Raw genomic sequence first — 17,078 nt, forward strand, 5'->3', positions numbered from 1 at the left:
GCCCATTCAACCACTGTGGGGCGACGCGTATTGCGTGTTTCCGCTTATTTTGACGGAAGGAAAGCTTCTCGTAACGCATTTTTTTTCGTGGCACCACGCATTGCAGAAGTTTTAAGCGATGAATAGGCCAGCATAAACCAAAAATACACGATGGCAGCAGTACTGTCGACATGGTGACGTTCTTGGAACTCGATACGGCCGTTATTGTAATTATGATTAAAGTTGGTTCTTTATTAGGACAGAAGGGAAAGCTACGGAGCCAAAGCGCGCACAAGTGAGAGCGCTTCTGAAAAGAGTCCAGTGTTTTCATCCACGCTGTGTTAAGCTGGGGAAGAGAAAACAAACACCTTACTAAGAACAGATAAATAAGACAAAACACACCACTGAGTGCAAAAGTTTATTTTGCGACTTTTCCCTTCCGCGTCTAGGCAAACGCGTAGCCATCGCACGTGGAAGCCGTGTCGATTCAGCGTCTGTTTTCAGCAACCAAAAGCACTGTCAAACGCTGGCGGACTACTTGGTGCGGTAACACATGTGCAAGAAGCTTCGCCCCCCGTAGCTTTCCCTTCATAGCCACAGAAAGTTGTCGGCCGCGAGTATAGTGTCCTCACCAATGTCGATCAAGTATTTCGCCAAAGCTTAATTAAACCATTTTTATGTCGAATAAAAAAAAATTGATAAGTGAAGCTACATATAGTCGAAGAGTACGCATTTGGGATGGTTGGTTCATGATTATGAATAGAAAACAGCGCAAACGACAGGACGAAGAGAGGAAGCGTTATGGTCTATGTCCTTCTCTTCGTCCTGTCATTTAGCGGTTTTCTGTATGTATATATATCTATAGTCATTAATTGGTGTAGCCAACACGTTAAAAAATTGTTGGGGCAACAATTTCGTTATAAGTAGCATCGCGGTAAAAGCGGAGATAGATGGCAATTGTGAAGAAAATAATCTATTTGAACATAGCTTACGTTTAAAACTAACCACTAAGTGATTGGAAGCTTTAGTAGCCCGTCTACAACCAGCCTATCTACATATAGAAAAACAAATGACAGCTCGCTAACCAGCATAGTCTTCAGTGTACCTTCACAACCTTTAGAATGCTTAATCCTTTGCCCTTGCACTTAGTAATCTAACAAAGTTTCCATGCAGTACCAATGGTGCTTTGACACAATTCATACACTTGTCTTTTACATTCTCACACTACACATGTGAGGTCCTCTAGTTGCTACTACATGTAATTAGTCAGAAACATACACTTCAGCGTGAACAGGAGTAGGTCTTCAAACAAACTGTTTTCATTGCGATAAATCCTGCTACACAACTGCAGCGATTAATAGTTAACATTAGCTGCTTTAAGCAGGCAGGTGACTCTGTGCTTGCCATTGGCACACACAAGCTCTACTCTGATCTCCCACATTTTCGCGTCAGTCAATGTGGTACTGACCATCCAACTTCAGAGTGCTCTCTAAACACGCATGAGTTGACCTCTAATTTCTAGCAGTCACTACACTGACAGTGCACATTTAATGCTCCCACAGTGCAGTCTTCTTGACAAGCACGTCATGCCTGTTTACAGCCTCACCATGTATTTTTATGCGCCATGCTACCACATACAATTGTTGTTTATTTCTAATTGAAAAGGCCAGCACACCTAGGGAAATAGGGATTGCAGTAAGGCAGGTAAGCCAGTGACACATACAGTGCGGTCCACGCTTAATGAGGGCGCTCTAATGTGTGGCTCTCAATTTGCTGTGTCAATGCATTGCACAGGTGCACAGAAAAGTGCCAGTGCTTCTGATCATAAGTCATCTGCTACAAATCCAGGTGCTTCCATCCCATGTGTTGTACAGGCGCCGACAAAAGTGGTATACACCACGCAGCGGCACACTGCTTCGCAATGCCATCTACATTGACACGAGTCAAGCGACATGCCTGCAGATAATGAAGGGCCCCCATTGGCTGTCTCGAATCCCAGATGCTGCCTGTAGATGGCGTTGCGATGCAGTTTGCCGTTGCTCCGGCTCCCGCTGCGTGGAGTATACCAGTTTTGTCGGCGCCTGTACATGCGTGTTTCCTTTAACAGTGGGCCAGACTGTACAACGTCCAGGAGGCTCCAAGCACAACTGTACAAGAGTCTAATACCAGTCTTCAAGAAGCTTTAAAAAATTTATGGTGTGTGGGTCCCAGATAAACTTCGACATCAGCAGTACATCCCGCACACATGTGGCAACTAGATATATGTCTTTGGCGAAATGAAAAAAAAAAGACATGCACAATATGTTGACAAGAGAAATATTTAAATTCTGCCCTTTCTTCATTTTTTATAAAACATTTATTTTTACAGGGTCAATAACATACCAACTATCACAGCTCAAATGGCTATGAAAAATGAACATAATCAATGCCTTCAACAAGGTTTAATGAAGACAGGTTAGCTTCAAAAGAGCCATTGGTCAGGTCCTGAAAATGAAATAAGTGTACACAGATTGTGAAAAATAACAGCCACATTAAATAGTAAACACTTACCAATTTCATGCATATAATTAATGGTGGAGTAGCATCCTTATAATGAATGATGGGTACCCTCGGTTTGGGCACTTCCTGCCAAGAGTGAAGAAAGGTACTGTCGGCATAAATTCAAATGCAAACAAATCATAAACGACTAAGATTCATTTCTGCAGTTTTATGTTTGCTTGCATTAGTAATTGTGGCTTAATTCAGGCATTGAAGCACAAACCCATGAGCAAGAGTATGTGGACCACAGGCTTGCCGAAAAAAAAAAAAGAATTTTATGTTAATTCAGACGCAGAAACATATAGTGACGAGTGCACTGGAAAATTTGCAATTCCAAGTTTGGACTGCAGTCCTTAATTTCAAGTTTTCATTTGCAGAGAAGAAAATCAGTTTTATTAAGGAATCCTTGCTCTGTATATTTTTGCTTAGAGGAGTGTACTTGAAATTATATCATGCTTATAAACAGGCTGCACAACAACTGCAGATTGCACTCCTATATTGTAATTATGCACAGCTGGTGTACTGATCAGCAAACAGAAATCCCGATCAGCTTTTTTTTTCTGTTTGCATTTTGATTTATGCTGATTACACTTCTTGTCAAAAGTTTCCAAGACACTCCGCATGTGACAAGCACCGTCTACATGGTCACGCAAGAAGTGGGTTTGCAACTTTTGAGAAAGACTGTACCATCACAACAGAGCACTTCAATTGAGACCACAAACTGAACAAAGCAAGCAAAGTACCTCAGATTCTTCATAGATGTATACACCTCTTGAGATTTTCTTCTCATCAACATCGCAAAATGCAGATACCTGAGGAGGGCGAAAATGGAAGGTGCCTCAAAAAACACATGGAACAGATATGTCACATTGACGTGTCGTTTTACCTTTCTTCGGTTCGCAATATCGAGGCTCCTGTAAAACCTGCGACCCTGCTTCCCAGCATTCCAGATGGTAAACCTTGGCCAATGTGCCAATACATGGTGCTTCAACCTGGCAAGCCGCAGGTCCCATATGGTAGATCTGAAATGAGTTAAAGATTGTGTGATAGGTCACGACAGAGATAAAAACAGGACATTCTCATTAAAGCACACGAAGAATAGACTTGTCTACAGATGCTGTAGGTGTAAATGCCATACTCTGCTATTGTGAATGTAGACTGTTGCAAATGGTAACGGTAAGTCAGCAAGTCTTTTTCCACCCTGGTGACATTTCCTCCAAGGTCGAGATGCTTGTAAAAGAAGATAAGGTCTTCGGGAGTGCCCTAATGGAAGGTAGAGAAGGGAGTGCAGAAGTTGCAGCAGAATGATGCCATTCATGAACGGGACTGTAAGCACGTGCTTTGAATCGATACCTTTCCAGTTTCATCAAAGCCACCAACAGCCTCGAAGACGGCTCTACTGCAGAACCACGTAGGCATGATGACAGTGGGTCCATGAGATGTGTAAACCTGAAAATTTTTTGCTCATATATCGTAGGGTCAATTTAAAAAATTTTAATGTCTACCAAACATTTAGTGGCATATACGTAACCTGAACTGTGAGCTTTTGCAGATCCAGGGTGTTGGCCCATAATGTATAACGTTCTGTTGATCCTTCTGGTAAACGATGATATTGGGAGCCTACAATCTGGAAAAAAAAGAATAATGTCTTTTGTGTCTCGCAAGATAAACCTCAGCCTGTTATGCCAGCAGAAGAAACAAAAGAAAGCGTAGCATTAGCTTCATTCGATATCAACAAATTATTACAAAATGAAAAGTGAGAAATCTGTACTTCAGATATCGAAGCTCATTCTTCCTTTAGGCTTGTTTTGGTTTTCTTATAAAGCCTAAGAAACCAGTAAATTTAACATGCCTGTAACAGGGTCTACTCTAAATAAACCACTACATGAACGCCGTTTTCAAGGGTATACCAAAGTCCCACCGTGTTGGGTGATCGTTTCGTTGCTTCGTAGAACTGCTCTTGAACACGCGAAGGGTGCATGAGGTCATCCTGCATCATGTCAAAGAAGCATCTGTTTGCCAATCTCCGAGGAAGGCAAACGAACACGTTGACAATACCGCGCAGTTCTCAACTCACGATATCCTGGAAACAAAGGTACCGGCCTTTGCTCTGTCGCACGGCGGCATTTTTCGCGAAGCCAACTGGAAATAAATAAAATACGTGATTCTTAATACGCCCGACACGTAAGTGTGCGTTAACTCACCTCCTCTCGGTTCAGAACCCGGATCACCGGATGAAATGCGGACAAAAAAGCCGCGCGATTCTAGTTTCGGTTTCCACTCTTGCAAAAGCTTGGCAGTGCCGTCCTGCGAAGTTTTTCTTGTTTTATATCTCTGTCATTACTCTCTATCGATCAGCACTATGACGACTGAGCGACTGCAAAAATCACCGTGCTGGAGTCGTCGTAAATTGACACTTCCAAGGTACCGGCAAATTCTTGTTGCGCTACAGAGCTCAGGCAGTCGTCGACCCACCGCTCGCCGTTGAACACTGGAATTATAACCGACTGCGTAGAGAAATCGTTCGCATAGCTTAGCCCAACTACGATGAACATGTCTTTGCGCAGGCCTTACCACATCGACGGCAGCGTCTGAGCTGTCTCCTGTCATGTCTAAATTAACAAAATCAACTAAGTTCGCTAACAGCATGCGGACGCATAGACCATATGCATAGACAAGCCAAAACTTTTCGCGCTGGATTGACTTGGATAGAAACCGGCTGTCCGGCTTGACACACGTGGTGAGAGAGCACGTGTGTTTGTTGATCCATGGTTGATGCTTGATTTCGGACCGGAGGAATGTCTGCTCAAGTCTCACGTTCTCTATTACAATAAATACAATTAAGTGTCCGAATTATGACAGACGAAACGTTGAGATCTGTTTCTACGTGCTTTCTAGCCTGTGTTCCTGTCGTCGAAGTGAGGAAATTGCTGGTGAGTCGGTGAGCCTCTCCAATGACTACATGAAACTTTGTTTCCCATGAGAGAGGTTTTCAGAACGGTTATAACTCGCGTGAATGTTTCTTACGAGTCGTCGCATTCGTCATGTGTGCAGGACGCAGTGCCGAGAGAACTACTCACAGAGGAATTTCAGGAGCTGTTGATCGGTTGTACTGTTCTCCACCCGACTGCGGCAGCTTTTCCACCGAGAACAGCGTACGTCAGGAACTTTCTGAAGTGCCTCATTAACAAGGTATCCCATGCCGCTAGTGCTTTTCTCGAAACGCTAGCTGCGTGATTTACTGAAAAAAAAAATTGACACGCGGATATCTATTTGCTTCACAGCTTGATGCGGACAACATCGAAATCGCCGACAGCCTTTACGTTCACTTCGCAGGGAAGCTCGGCAGCGTAAGCGGTGAAGAAGACGTACCTGGCTTTGTCACCTACACCATTGTGAGATTTCCGGCAGTTACTAATTGTTGTGCTACATGTGTTTTCCGCGTGTATTCGATCGTGATTGGACATGGTGTATTTCGTTACGTTCTAGGATGATCGCACAACGGTCACGTTAAAAGAGCATACTGCCGTTGTAATAAACGGAACGACAGGGCTCAGAACGTGGCAGGTGAGTGTTCGTTCCAATTTATGTACTTTATTAAACTTTCTCTTTAGTGAGAGTTTTTTTGTGAGGCAAAACATTCTTATCATGTCGGAGCACATGCGTGGATTAATGGATCCTGCGCGGCGTACGTAATATTTAACCCATTAGATCATTGAACAACCTAAAGTGTTAGATCCTCGGCCACTGTTGTCATAGTTATAATAGCCATCTGGATGTTTCTGCTGACTAGAGTTTATCATTTTATCTTTAGTACTACTCCCCTTTTTTGTGTGCAATATCGCTCTTCCTCATGTTTTGTTTATAGGCATCAAAGTTCCTGTCAGAATGGTGCCTTGAAAATAGGCATCTCTTGCGCAGCAAGTAAGCTCAGAAACTTGTTCTAAATCAGTCTGCTTTGCAAAGTGAGCGTGGATTTCAGTAACTGCAGCGAACTGTTTCACTGCAGGCGCATTGTAGAACTGGGATGTGGAGTTGGATTGACTGGCATGGTCGTCTGCAAGACATGTGGCCCTCTGTCTTACACGTTTACTGACGGTCACAAGGCTGTACTTCAGTCAGTGGAGGAGAACCTCAGGCTCAACAGTGTCACAGAGTGCCACACAAGAGTCGAAATGCTTCATTGGGGTGACCATGAAAACTTCAGGGAGCATTGCACTGCTGACGTAATCCTTGGAGCTGGTAAGTTGGAGCTTGCATGATCCTAATCTTAAAAACAAAATACTTGACAGAAACTGAACGAGCAGGTCAGGAGATTGGTACACCATTTATGAACGCAGGCTCTAGAAAGCCTCTGGTATTTGGAAAAAAGATTATATCAATAAATAACGATGCAAGTTTTGCAAGGCACAATCACAACATGATACCTGTACGCTATCTATGTTTCTGATGTCATTCCATAATAGATGGAATGACATCATGTCATTCCATGTACCCTTTAGTTAGAAAAAGTAGGTTAGAAAAACAGCAGAAAATGTGACCATAGCGACACATAAACAGATAGTCGCACATACATAATGTCGAATGCATTGTGCACATGAACATTAGGTATGGAAAATTTGTGATTTACCAGTCAGTTTATATGTTAATGAAACTAGAAGTGCCTTGCTAAGTTTGGCTGGGAAGGAAGAAAACCTACATTAGTGTACCAATACAGAAGCTTGCACATTTCCAAAGCTCCATTTACAGCTAATTGCAATTTCATAAAATAAATTTTGCTATAAAATACAGTACCTATTGTACATATATGTTGTTGAAGCATGATACCTGTTTGTTTGGTTGTTTGTCTGTATACGTTTTTTGAGTTTTTTTTTCCAAAATGAAAGAAAGACACCCTGTACATTACTTGCATAAAAAAAAAGCCGGCTTCATTCTCTGCAAATTCAACTCCATAGACGTGAGATGGGGAGTGTCTTGAGGTCTCATGCTTACCACTGTTGCATCACATGCAAAGCTGTCCATACAGGCACCTGAAGTCTCTGTAGGGGCCCTGTGTATTTGCGGTGACACTCCTGTAGTAACTGTTCCTGGTGTGTTGTCCACATACACCTATTGACATGACGGACTGTAACCTAGTTCTTCGTAAGCTTGCGTTGTGTATTACCATGCGCACCATGCTTTCCTTGACGCTCATGCTGCTCTTGTAACTTGCCAACTTTTGCAGATTTGGTGTTTGACCCAGCAGTTGTGCCAGCCCTCGTTGCAACTCTTGCCGCACTGCTGGCACATGGCGGTACGGCGTACATTGCATCGACTGTCCGCAATCTTGAAACTCGTGCATTGTTCCTCAGTAAATTAGGTAGGTTGCTTTTCACGAAGGCACAGTTAGCCTATGCAGCTGCCTTTCAAAGTAGGCATTACGTGTTTACAGCCCAGCTTATGAAGCTAAGGAAAGTATGGGAGAAATTGAACTGCAGGTTTTAATTGAATTGTAAAATTACTATAAAGAAAAGGAGAATGAAAGTGCATGAAAAGACAGAAAACCACAGTTAATCTCTTATATGTTTTCATTGTCTCTTGGCTCGCTCGGTTGGAGTGATGGACCCCGGATGAATTCTTCAAAATCAGGCTTTGGAGGGTGCTATCAAACCGCTGATCGGGCAAGCGATCAGCGGTTGACGTGTTGCCGACATCTTGGTATCACCATAAACTTGAGAGTTTGGACTTTATGATAGCCACAGCACTGTATTTCCATGTGCAGAAATAAAGCAAAAAGTGAGCACTAAAAAGGGAAAGCTAACGTCACAATTCGTTACTGTGGTCACATGGCGGGCAAGGAGGAGCTCCTATTGGCTGACATGAGTTTGAATCGCTGGCGCGCTTCATTCACGCACATTTTGGCTGCAATGAGCCGTGCACTTCACATGTTCCAAGGCTGAAATTTCAAGATCTGCCATTGTTATCTCAGAGTTTTGTTGCTGCGCCCTAGCTGCTGTTTGATGGTAATGAGGACGTGAATTGCACAAGATAAGTGAATGTGTTTACTTTTCATTGCAGCTGTGGAGCTTTACTGGCTGTACTTCGTATCGTGCGACCTCACTGGTGCATTGGTATCAAATTTTTAAAGTGTTATCAGGCACCGAAGACGACGGAAGGCGTGTAATACAGAGATAAGGCTACCCATAGATCGAAGCTAATGCCGCCGATGTTGCTGGCGCGCCAAGTCTAGGTTGTGTGTTATCGCTGGCGGCTGATAAAATTGAAAGACATTTGAAAATTACCTACAACTTGCATGATACTGCACAATGAAAAAGGTTTTCTTTATTATTATTGGTAGAGGACGGGGAGGAGTCATGGCATAGTGACGTAGGTCGCCCTGGCAATAGGGATGCAACCGGCACATAAGCGTGGCTGTTCTACTGGCTCTACTGGCCCGCTGGGGACCATGCGGCAGCTCTATTGTTTGTATGCACTACGGTGCGAAAGGCAATTCAAAATTTTGCATTGTGCAAGCTAATGGACTTGGACCGGGACTTTATGAAAATTCATATTATCCCAAACTTTGTATCATTAGTGTCATATAAGCAAGATTGTACTGAGCTCAACCTAAAAATGAATATGTATCATGATACCCCACAGTCCGTTGAACCCCTCAGTTATGTGACACACATCTATTTATTCACTGCTTCCCATACTCTTGGAGCCTGAAGGCACAACAGAGAGGAGTGGAAATAATTGGTGACAGCATCTTTGAAGTTTGTAGCATCAAAGATGGCTGCGATAGTGGCAAGATGGTGATTTGAGTTGTTGGCAGTTGTTGGGTTAAAAGAGTTAGAATAGACATTGGTGCAATACAATGGGACACCAGTTTGAATCAGTGATAGGTGTGGGATAACATGCAGGATGAGTGACGGAACAGCTGGTCTCTATAAAAGGATGCAATCAGTGTAGTATACATTGTGCAAAAGACAGCTAGAAGCAGCAGTTTGCAGCGAGAAGCTAATTTCAACAAGCCAAGGTTTTCTTACATTTTTTATACGCTCGAACAGCTATAAAAATTTGATCAAATTATGCAAGTGGCTTGGTTCTAAGTTGACTCAATGATATTTGTAAGTTTTGTCTGCCTTTGATCCCAAATTGAGCATGCATACTCAAGTTTAGACCTAACTAATGTTTTCGCTCTGTCACTAACTCACTTTGTTAGCACTTGTTCTGTTGACAGAGAGAAGTATCAGTGACAGATAATTTCACAGGCTCATCACTTATCTCATTCTACTAATGGCCTGAAAGGAAATCTCTAGCTTTTATTCTTGCTATTCAGGTACATGGAAAATGCAGAAATACTTTTCTTATTCATCCACTGAATTGATTTGGATCTAATTAACTGAACTTGAGTCAAGTCATAGTAACAGTTGTATGCAGATGTTCCACTTAGTGCCTAAATTTTTACTTCTTTATTTCTGAAGGTATAGACAGTTGATTCATTTCATTGAATCTAAGCATATGGAAGGGCACATAGATAAATATTGTAGAGTCTGAGTGAAGTGAACGCAGGGGCGTTATATTTTTGGTTAAGGGAGAACAACTAGTAATAAGTGAACAGGTCAAGGTAATGCATTCTGTGCCATTAAGCACCATCACAGTGTCTCTGTGGCCATGGTGTTATGGTTGCAGTCTTGATTGTGAGAAAAAAAAAAAAAGTGGCTAGGGATAAGGGGATGATGAGTTGTACTACTAGATTTGTCGTGAAAACATTTGGAACTGGGCATCAGGAATAAAAGGAAAACGACAAATTTGTGATCAATCTTGCACAACATAAAAATGCAACAGAAGTATCGCAATATTTTATGAAAGACTGCATGAAGCTCATGCAGTTGTTGAGGATGCTACGTCATGAAAGGCAGCTCTTGCACTTTACCGAGGTTTTTGTTAGAGTGGGCTTCAATTCGCTAACTCAATCCCAACTCCTCCCAACTCACTCTGCCTACTCTTCTCAATTTCCCATTCAGGCCATGAAACAAGCATGTGCATGTCAATAAAAAGGATATTCAACTGGTAACCGGCAGCATCAGCAAGCAACCTGCGGTGCTGGTTGAAAACCAGACAGGTGTATGCTCTACATGACATTCTGCTTCAGAGCAAGATGTCTCTTGCTGGGATGGCCACGTCCTATTTTAAAGGACTCCAGATGGTCAAAATTAAACTGGAGCCTTCCACTACACTGCAGTGTTCTGCTTAGCCCAGGGCAGTTCTGCGACGTTAAGCCCCAGTAATTATCAGAGAGCTTCAGCCTGTAAAAACATACTTTTTTTATGGACAGGCATATGGTCAGCGTAAGCATATTATGTTTGCAGAATATTGTTCATAAAAATATAAATCATTATAATTTTTTTAACATGGGAGGCACGCATATGCTGCAGGACTAGTGGTGCTGCCTCGTGGCACTGACATCAACCATAGCCCACAGAACTATAATTGCAACTACAATGTTTTACTTATCTATGGCATTGGTAGCAGCAATCATGAGCGTAATACTTTTGAACCTTGTACGAGAACAATGACGCAACGCAAAATTATTTCTCAGGCACTCTGGTTGATGGAAGTGTCACAATATAGCGCTGCCAACACTACTATACTTCTATTGTAGTCTCTGGTGTTCCATGAATGGTAATAGGTTCAAGGGGAAGCTAGAACGCTATAATGTCACGTAGGCCATTTGTTTGTAAGACAAGGGTAAAAGATTCTTGACGTACCTTTTGGAAAGTAAACTTTTGCTTAGTCCTGTCTTCACACTAGTGCCATTTGGCAGTTGCTGTAACTGTGAAAGGCCCGGGTGAAGAATTTTCAACTGGGTTTGTTGAAATATTGTCCAATTTGCATTTGTAACCAGTTGGAACCGCAGAAACCAGATGTGCAATCTTGGGAATTGGACATAAACTAATCACAACTGTGGAGGGAAATAAATTGCAGCTGCAGCTGTAGTTAGAACCTAAGGCACGGTACTATACGTATTATGAAATGCAATAATCACTACCAATTACTTTCAAAATGTCTAGATATTGCTAAACACTGACAATTTTTTAATACTAACAAATTTTTTTCCCTTCTCCTCTTGTCATTTCTTTTTCAGCAGATGAGGCATCGCTGCAGTGTGAGCCATGTACAGCTCCGCGAGAGAAGATTTTCTTCTATGATCGCTCATGTCCAGTAGAAATAGACAAGGTCACAGCATGCCCTAGGTGACAGAAATATAAATACCATATTAAATGACACATTTTTCGACCAGGCACTGCATTTTCTGCAACCTTTTCTCCCGTGTTATGCCACATGCACCGTTATGCCACATGGTTTAATAACTGCAGGTGTGGTTACTGAATGTGTCGAGAGAGAAAAAGATTATTTGTTGAAGTGTTTGGGTTATCAGAGGCCCACATTCGAGGGACTCGCTGTCAAATTTCATCAAAGCCGACTCAATGGAATCTGTCTTATGCGCTTGATCTTCCAGTGTGGTGGCTGAGTCAGCCGACTCGCATTAGTGGGTAGAGTTGGGTGGGAGTTTAAGGTGACGGGTAGGGGCAGTTGGCCACAGCCCCAGAGTACAGCCGAACTCAAATATAATCATCCACGGTACTGCGAATTATTCCTTATATCGAACGTGCAAAACTCACTCACCTATAGTAATGTAATATGACTTGCGCTTAACGAAAAGGGCATTAGGTAAACCAAACTCTGAGCATCCACTGCCAACGCCATAAGGCCGCTAGCAGCAGGGGAGTTGTCCTACTGTTTTTTTTCCCCCTCCATTTCTCTTCAAGCATGCATGTGAGAATGCTTGGAAGCCTATCTGAAGCATATCAAAGCAAGGCCACGTTGGTTTACCATTCTTAGAAATGCTGAGAAACAGCTCAAAGCACTGGCAAAAATTACAGGAAGTCTTGCTTTCAAGAAAATTGATTCCCGTCTTGCTTACTGTATTCACTGGCAATGAAAAATCCACGTATAATGAATCACATCACAAAATTGTTTCATTATAGGAGACTTTGGATATATTGAATCACCTGATATATCCAGCTGTTCATGCATGAGCCTGTTTGTTATAAACAGGTTAAACTGTGTGTGTAAATGTTATGCCGTACCCTCTGCGAGCTGTGCATTGTGCAGGTGGAAGGTAGCTGGCAGTACCTCATGTCGGTATGGATTAGGGGCGGTGTTGGTGAAGTGTTCGTTTGTGCTTGTTGAATTAACAAACCCTGTCTGGTTTAATTTGGCATGGATCTTGGTAAAGAGTCTTCCGTCCTCTTGGTATGTTCGTAAGAAGAGCCGCACTGGTTTTGGAACAAGCTTTGTTGCACTCTCTCCATTCGCAAATGTGTGTCTTTTCTGTAGTGCTCAGCCATCTCCTGGTTAAGGGGACCCTGAAGTGGTTTTGTACAAACGTACTGAGTCGTTAGGGTACGTCGTTCTGATCATTAAGTAATGCATTTAAGTGCTACACGTAAAGCGTGTAAATTATTATAAGGTTTTACATATGTGCATCACTACTAATTGCCGTACCGCCGCTCCCCCAAATTTTCAGCCACCCCCTTACAGTTGACCTAGTTAGTCCAATTGACGTTGTTTGGGCGAGCTACCCGATTAGCTACCCAGGTTGTGTCATCCATATCTTTTCCAACTTTATGGTGAACAGATATTCGAAATAGTTGGAATGTTCGTTAATTTGTTTCTGTTAAAAAAAAGTAACAAAGAGAATACACAGTGACAATTTCTCACTACACTCTAGCACTTCCAGCACACAGGAAATGCCGTCTGCTTGTGTTACAACATTCTCCATGTTTACGCAAGCTGCATGGTCAGTGTTGGTCTCGAGCTTTCTCTTTGCAAGCACCATAAATCGCCCTTGTTACATTGTGGGCTGCAAATCTAATGACCAGCAACACGTTAAGGTGCAACTTTTTGCAGTCATCACTTCACACTAGAGGATTAGTACCACAATAGAGAGCTTTAGCGTGTTCGGTGTACAGGTAAGCAAACACGGACTAGGCATTTCACCAGATTGGCGGAGGCACAAACGTCAGTGGCTTGCACGGTGCAGCCACCTGGTGGCACCGATCTCAACCAAATTCAGTTACTGTAACAGTAACCAAGTGTATTCTACTTTGCTGCTGGTGTAAATTTTCGGCAGTAGCATAGTCATGAACACGTCGCCTTTTTAAATTTTATAATGTTTTACTCTTGGTTACAGCAATATTAGCTTGGTTTGGCTGGTTAAGCTCTGCGGCACCAGGTGGCTGCACCATGCAGGCCACTCACATTTACGCTAAAGCCCCTTATAGCACCCACTGACACCGCAACGCTATGGTTGGTGCTCACAGGCGGCTGCAAAAGAAGATAAAGATGCGCAATGCATGCTTGGAGTGCAAGCTCGGTGTGCACAGTGTTGTTCTGGAAGCTTGCCATGCTGGTCACCGCAGCCGCCGCTTTTGCCCATCCGTCGAAGTAAATGTAGGAATGACGGCACGGCTCGTGTGTCGCCGTCACAACTTCTTATACCCTCATCACAGCAGTAGTAGTACGGAGCTTACGCCTCCGTCCATCCGTGAAAGTGCCCACCAGCTCGCCTGTGGTTACTGGAATACCGGCCACGCTCCGCATTGCCACAGAACGCTCGCAATGCACACTGCTTGGATAGCTCTCGCTGGAGAACGACGGTCAGGTGGCTTGTGGCGAGGCTTTGCACACTGGCTTCGAAACAACCGGAAGTAGATGACACAACATCGCATCATAACGCAGAGCCAGTGAAGTTTGAGCTCATCTTCAATCACTCGGTGAATGAGTTGAGAAATACCATGGCTAGGGAGAAAGGTAACTTGTACTTGTTCACAGCTCTCATAGTATGAGACATTTCACTTAAATTGTGGTGCGGATGTTTTACTTTAAGGTGTACGCTACAAATCTGCAAAATTTGTTCGAACTGTTTCTGGGACCCTTTAAGTACGCTGCTATTGGCAGCATGGATTTTCTTTCTTTTTTACGTGTTATGTTCAGAGCATGGATTTCAAGTATTATAATTGCCTTTCCAGGATTGGGATACTGAAGGGAAAAAAAACATGCTTTATTTATGGAAATACAGTAAATGTAACATAGTTATTGCTGTCAAAGTGAAGCCTTTATTGTACGAGTGAATGTCCTAATGGAAAGATGCTAGGTTCTGCTATTGTGTTCTGACTATCCTTTCAGCTATTAAGCCTCAGCTGTTCTCTTTCTAGAAATTTGCATGAATATCCCATATGACAAAACCTGCTCATCAGGATGCAGTTAGCTAGCTTTTGACTAACATCGAAATAAACTACACGTGTGAGCCCATCTACGCTGAAGCAATTGAGATAGGGTATTTAATTTTTTTTTGTAATTTCCTTTGCTTTTACTAGTATTCAGACAGTAATACTTAGTACTGACTTCTGAGCTGGCTGGTTTGATACAGTTATAGGGACCACAGTGATACAGTTACACCAACCAGCAAAACGACCGGATGTGTGCTAGTAATATTTATTATGTACATATGTTTTAAAGAAAATCCAACTTTTCAAATCGAGCTTTCTTAGATCTTTTCAGTGCGTGACAACGGTGTGTGCAATGTATATTTCTTTTAATCGAGAAATGTGTAGCAGCACGACTTAATAAACTAAACATTAAAATTTTATGCATTTATTCGGTTGGAGTGATGTCACCACATACAAATCTTAAGGCAGCCCATTGGTGACAGATATTTTAAAAGGCACAGAAAAAAAAGAAGCTAGTTAGTTTGTAGTCGGCATATGTGGCAGTCTACTCAATGTTTTCTATTATGCCATTTACAGGAACTCTGAACGAGTTTAGACGAGTACATTGCCTTCAAAAACTCTATTCGGACATTTTCGATGGCGAAGTGTCAGTTACTAGCACAAAAAAAAATGAAGACCAGACTTACCCATGTGAAAGTTGTGCCACGACCTTAGCGACAGACGTGATGTCACAAAGTTCACCATAATTTCGCACAATTGGGGCTTTTTTTTTGTGTGTGTCGATAAAGCTTGTAAATGTTACCATAAGTTTTTGTTTACGTTTGAATGTCATGGTCTTTTTTTTTTCTGCGGTTTGTAGGTGGTTAATTAGCCTTGAGATGTCAAGAGAAGATACTCAGTGAACCTGCGACGAGAAGCTAACGCAGCAATTTCAATGTGGTGTTGGCACTTGTCTTTAGTTTGCACGTCCAGCTTACCAAGCCTCCATTGGCAGCAGTACTGACCGGTTCGCAACTCAAAAGGCTTAATCTGTCGAACTAGCATAATTTCGTATTCCTTAAACGGGACTCAAAAAGACATGCAGTGCTTTAAGGATGCAGGCTGCTGAACACTGCTTTCATGTGGAGAACCTTGGTTCGCACAGAAATTGCCCACATTTCCAGTCGATTCATTCTGTATTCCAAGCAATAGAGGTACTGGTTTTGAAACGTCAGTAAACTTTGTAATGCAAAACAAGCTTTTGCTCGAGTACAGTTTCCTGTACACCAAGACGGAGAAACACCAAGAAATAGCACCAGTGTTTTGCTCAGCTTACTTTATTGAGCACCGATGGATGTACACTTCAGACAAGCGTAATTGAACTGCAAATAAAATGTAAGCAGGCAGAAGATGGCCTGCTCATAAATGGGACGTTTGGTTAGCTAGTTCAGTGTGTTAGTTATTAGTTGATTAGTTTGTAAGTTCATATTTGCTTATTATAGTTAGGTAGCTTATTAGTGGATAATTTTGGTATTTCAGTTAGATAACCTAGCTAAGCAGTTAGCTTTTTAGTTTGATTAGTTAATTAGTTTTGCTAGTTACCTTATTTAGTTTAGCTGGTGTATGACTTAGTTACATTTATGTCGTTAGTTTATCGGTTGAGTTGGTTTTGTTACTGTTTGTTAGTTATTGGGTTTAGTAAGCTAATTGTTAGATTAGCTAGTAACTTAGGGTAGTTGGTTGTTAGTTTGACAACTAGTTCAGGAATTACCTATTTGGTTAGTTAATCAGTTGGTTAGTTTTGTAATTAGTTGTTAACTAACTTAGTAATAATCTAGCAATTTAGTAACAATTAATACTAACTTTAGTAAATTGCTGATAATCAGTTGGTTAGCTTTGTTAGCTTGAAACGCAGGTTTTCTTTACCTGCAATTACATAAAAGCGTGACGTGAACTTGCTCTGTAGTCGGTTTCTAACAATGGATCAGCCCCGGTGTACAATTTGAATTTTGAATTAAGCCACTGTTGAATAAAGCCACACAGTTGAAGCTGAAAACGAAACAAGGCGTCGTAGTTGTTTCAAAATTGTTCGCATTTAAGTTTCTGAACACTGTACAGAAATATGGCGCCGATTTGCACATTCTTTCGACAATATACAGATGCTGATACAGGCCATCACCCTCAAACAACGGCGAGCATAAGCTCAGACCACCTGTGGCATCTGTTCGGCGTCTGCTCCAGTCCACCTTCTACTTGCACCAGCACAGTGTCCATTGCAGGTGCTATATGAAGCTCTCCTAT

At 42.2% G+C, this 17,078-nt stretch overlaps 2 protein-coding genes across 4 annotated transcripts; one reads left to right on the forward strand and one right to left on the reverse strand.

Moving 5' to 3' along the window:
• Positions 1–2,305: 2,305 nt before the first annotated feature.
• Positions 2,306–5,221, reverse strand: LOC135898640 (queuosine-tRNA galactosyltransferase-like). Its single transcript, XM_065427702.2, has 12 exons — positions 5,092–5,221; positions 4,908–5,024; positions 4,722–4,824; positions 4,595–4,659; positions 4,439–4,507; positions 4,049–4,144; positions 3,871–3,966; positions 3,656–3,780; positions 3,404–3,539; positions 3,261–3,329; positions 2,530–2,604; positions 2,306–2,463 (listed from the first exon to the last, which is right to left on the reverse strand). The coding sequence occupies exons 1-12, from the start codon at positions 5,164–5,166 to the stop codon at positions 2,383–2,385; spliced, it is 1,107 nt and encodes a 368-aa protein (XP_065283774.1). The 5' UTR covers positions 5,167–5,221; the 3' UTR covers positions 2,306–2,382.
• A 34-nt stretch (positions 5,222–5,255) lies between these two features.
• Positions 5,256–17,075, forward strand: LOC135898641 (protein-lysine N-methyltransferase EEF2KMT-like). 3 transcript variants are annotated; one of them, XM_065427704.2, is made up of 8 exons: positions 5,256–5,450; positions 5,572–5,709; positions 5,802–5,912; positions 6,007–6,084; positions 6,386–6,441; positions 6,527–6,759; positions 7,742–7,876; positions 16,937–17,075. In XM_065427704.2, the coding sequence occupies exons 1-8, from the start codon at positions 5,373–5,375 to the stop codon at positions 17,065–17,067; spliced, it is 960 nt and encodes a 319-aa protein (XP_065283776.1). In that variant the 5' UTR covers positions 5,256–5,372; the 3' UTR covers positions 17,068–17,075. The 3 variants fall into 3 exon arrangements, with proteins under 3 accessions (XP_065283776.1, XP_065283777.1, XP_065283778.1); XM_065427705.2 differs by lacking the exon at positions 16,937–17,075 and adding an exon at positions 11,648–11,811; XM_065427706.2 differs by lacking the exon at positions 16,937–17,075 and adding an exon at positions 11,651–11,811.
• Positions 17,076–17,078: the final 3 nt, after the last annotated feature.

The sequence above is a fragment of the Dermacentor albipictus genome, chromosome 8 (genome assembly GCF_038994185.2).
Source record: "Dermacentor albipictus isolate Rhodes 1998 colony chromosome 8, USDA_Dalb.pri_finalv2, whole genome shotgun sequence".
Classification (NCBI taxonomy): domain Eukaryota; kingdom Metazoa; phylum Arthropoda; class Arachnida; order Ixodida; family Ixodidae; genus Dermacentor; species Dermacentor albipictus.

Bases quoted from the DNA above. Each gene is read 5' to 3' on its own strand.
- LOC135898641 (XM_065427704.2), top strand. From the start codon at position 5,373: ATGACAGACGAAACGTTGAGATCTGTTTCTACGTGCTTTCTAGCCTGT. The intron at 6,085-6,385 runs GTGAGTGTTCGT...TTTTGTTTATAG, and splicing joins CAGGGCTCAGAACGTGGCAG to GCATCAAAGTTCCTGTCAGA. The intron at 6,760-7,741 runs GTAAGTTGGAGC...CAACTTTTGCAG, and splicing joins TGACGTAATCCTTGGAGCTG to ATTTGGTGTTTGACCCAGCA.
- LOC135898640 (XM_065427702.2), bottom strand. From the start codon at position 5,166: ATGCTGTTAGCGAACTTAGTTGATTTTGTTAATTTAGACATGACAGGA. The intron at 3,781-3,870 runs GTATCGATTCAA...ACCTTCCATTAG, and splicing joins GCTTTGATGAAACTGGAAAG to GGCACTCCCGAAGACCTTAT. The intron at 2,605-3,260 runs GTACTTTGCTTG...CACTCTTGGCAG, and splicing joins ACATCTATGAAGAATCTGAG to GAAGTGCCCAAACCGAGGGT.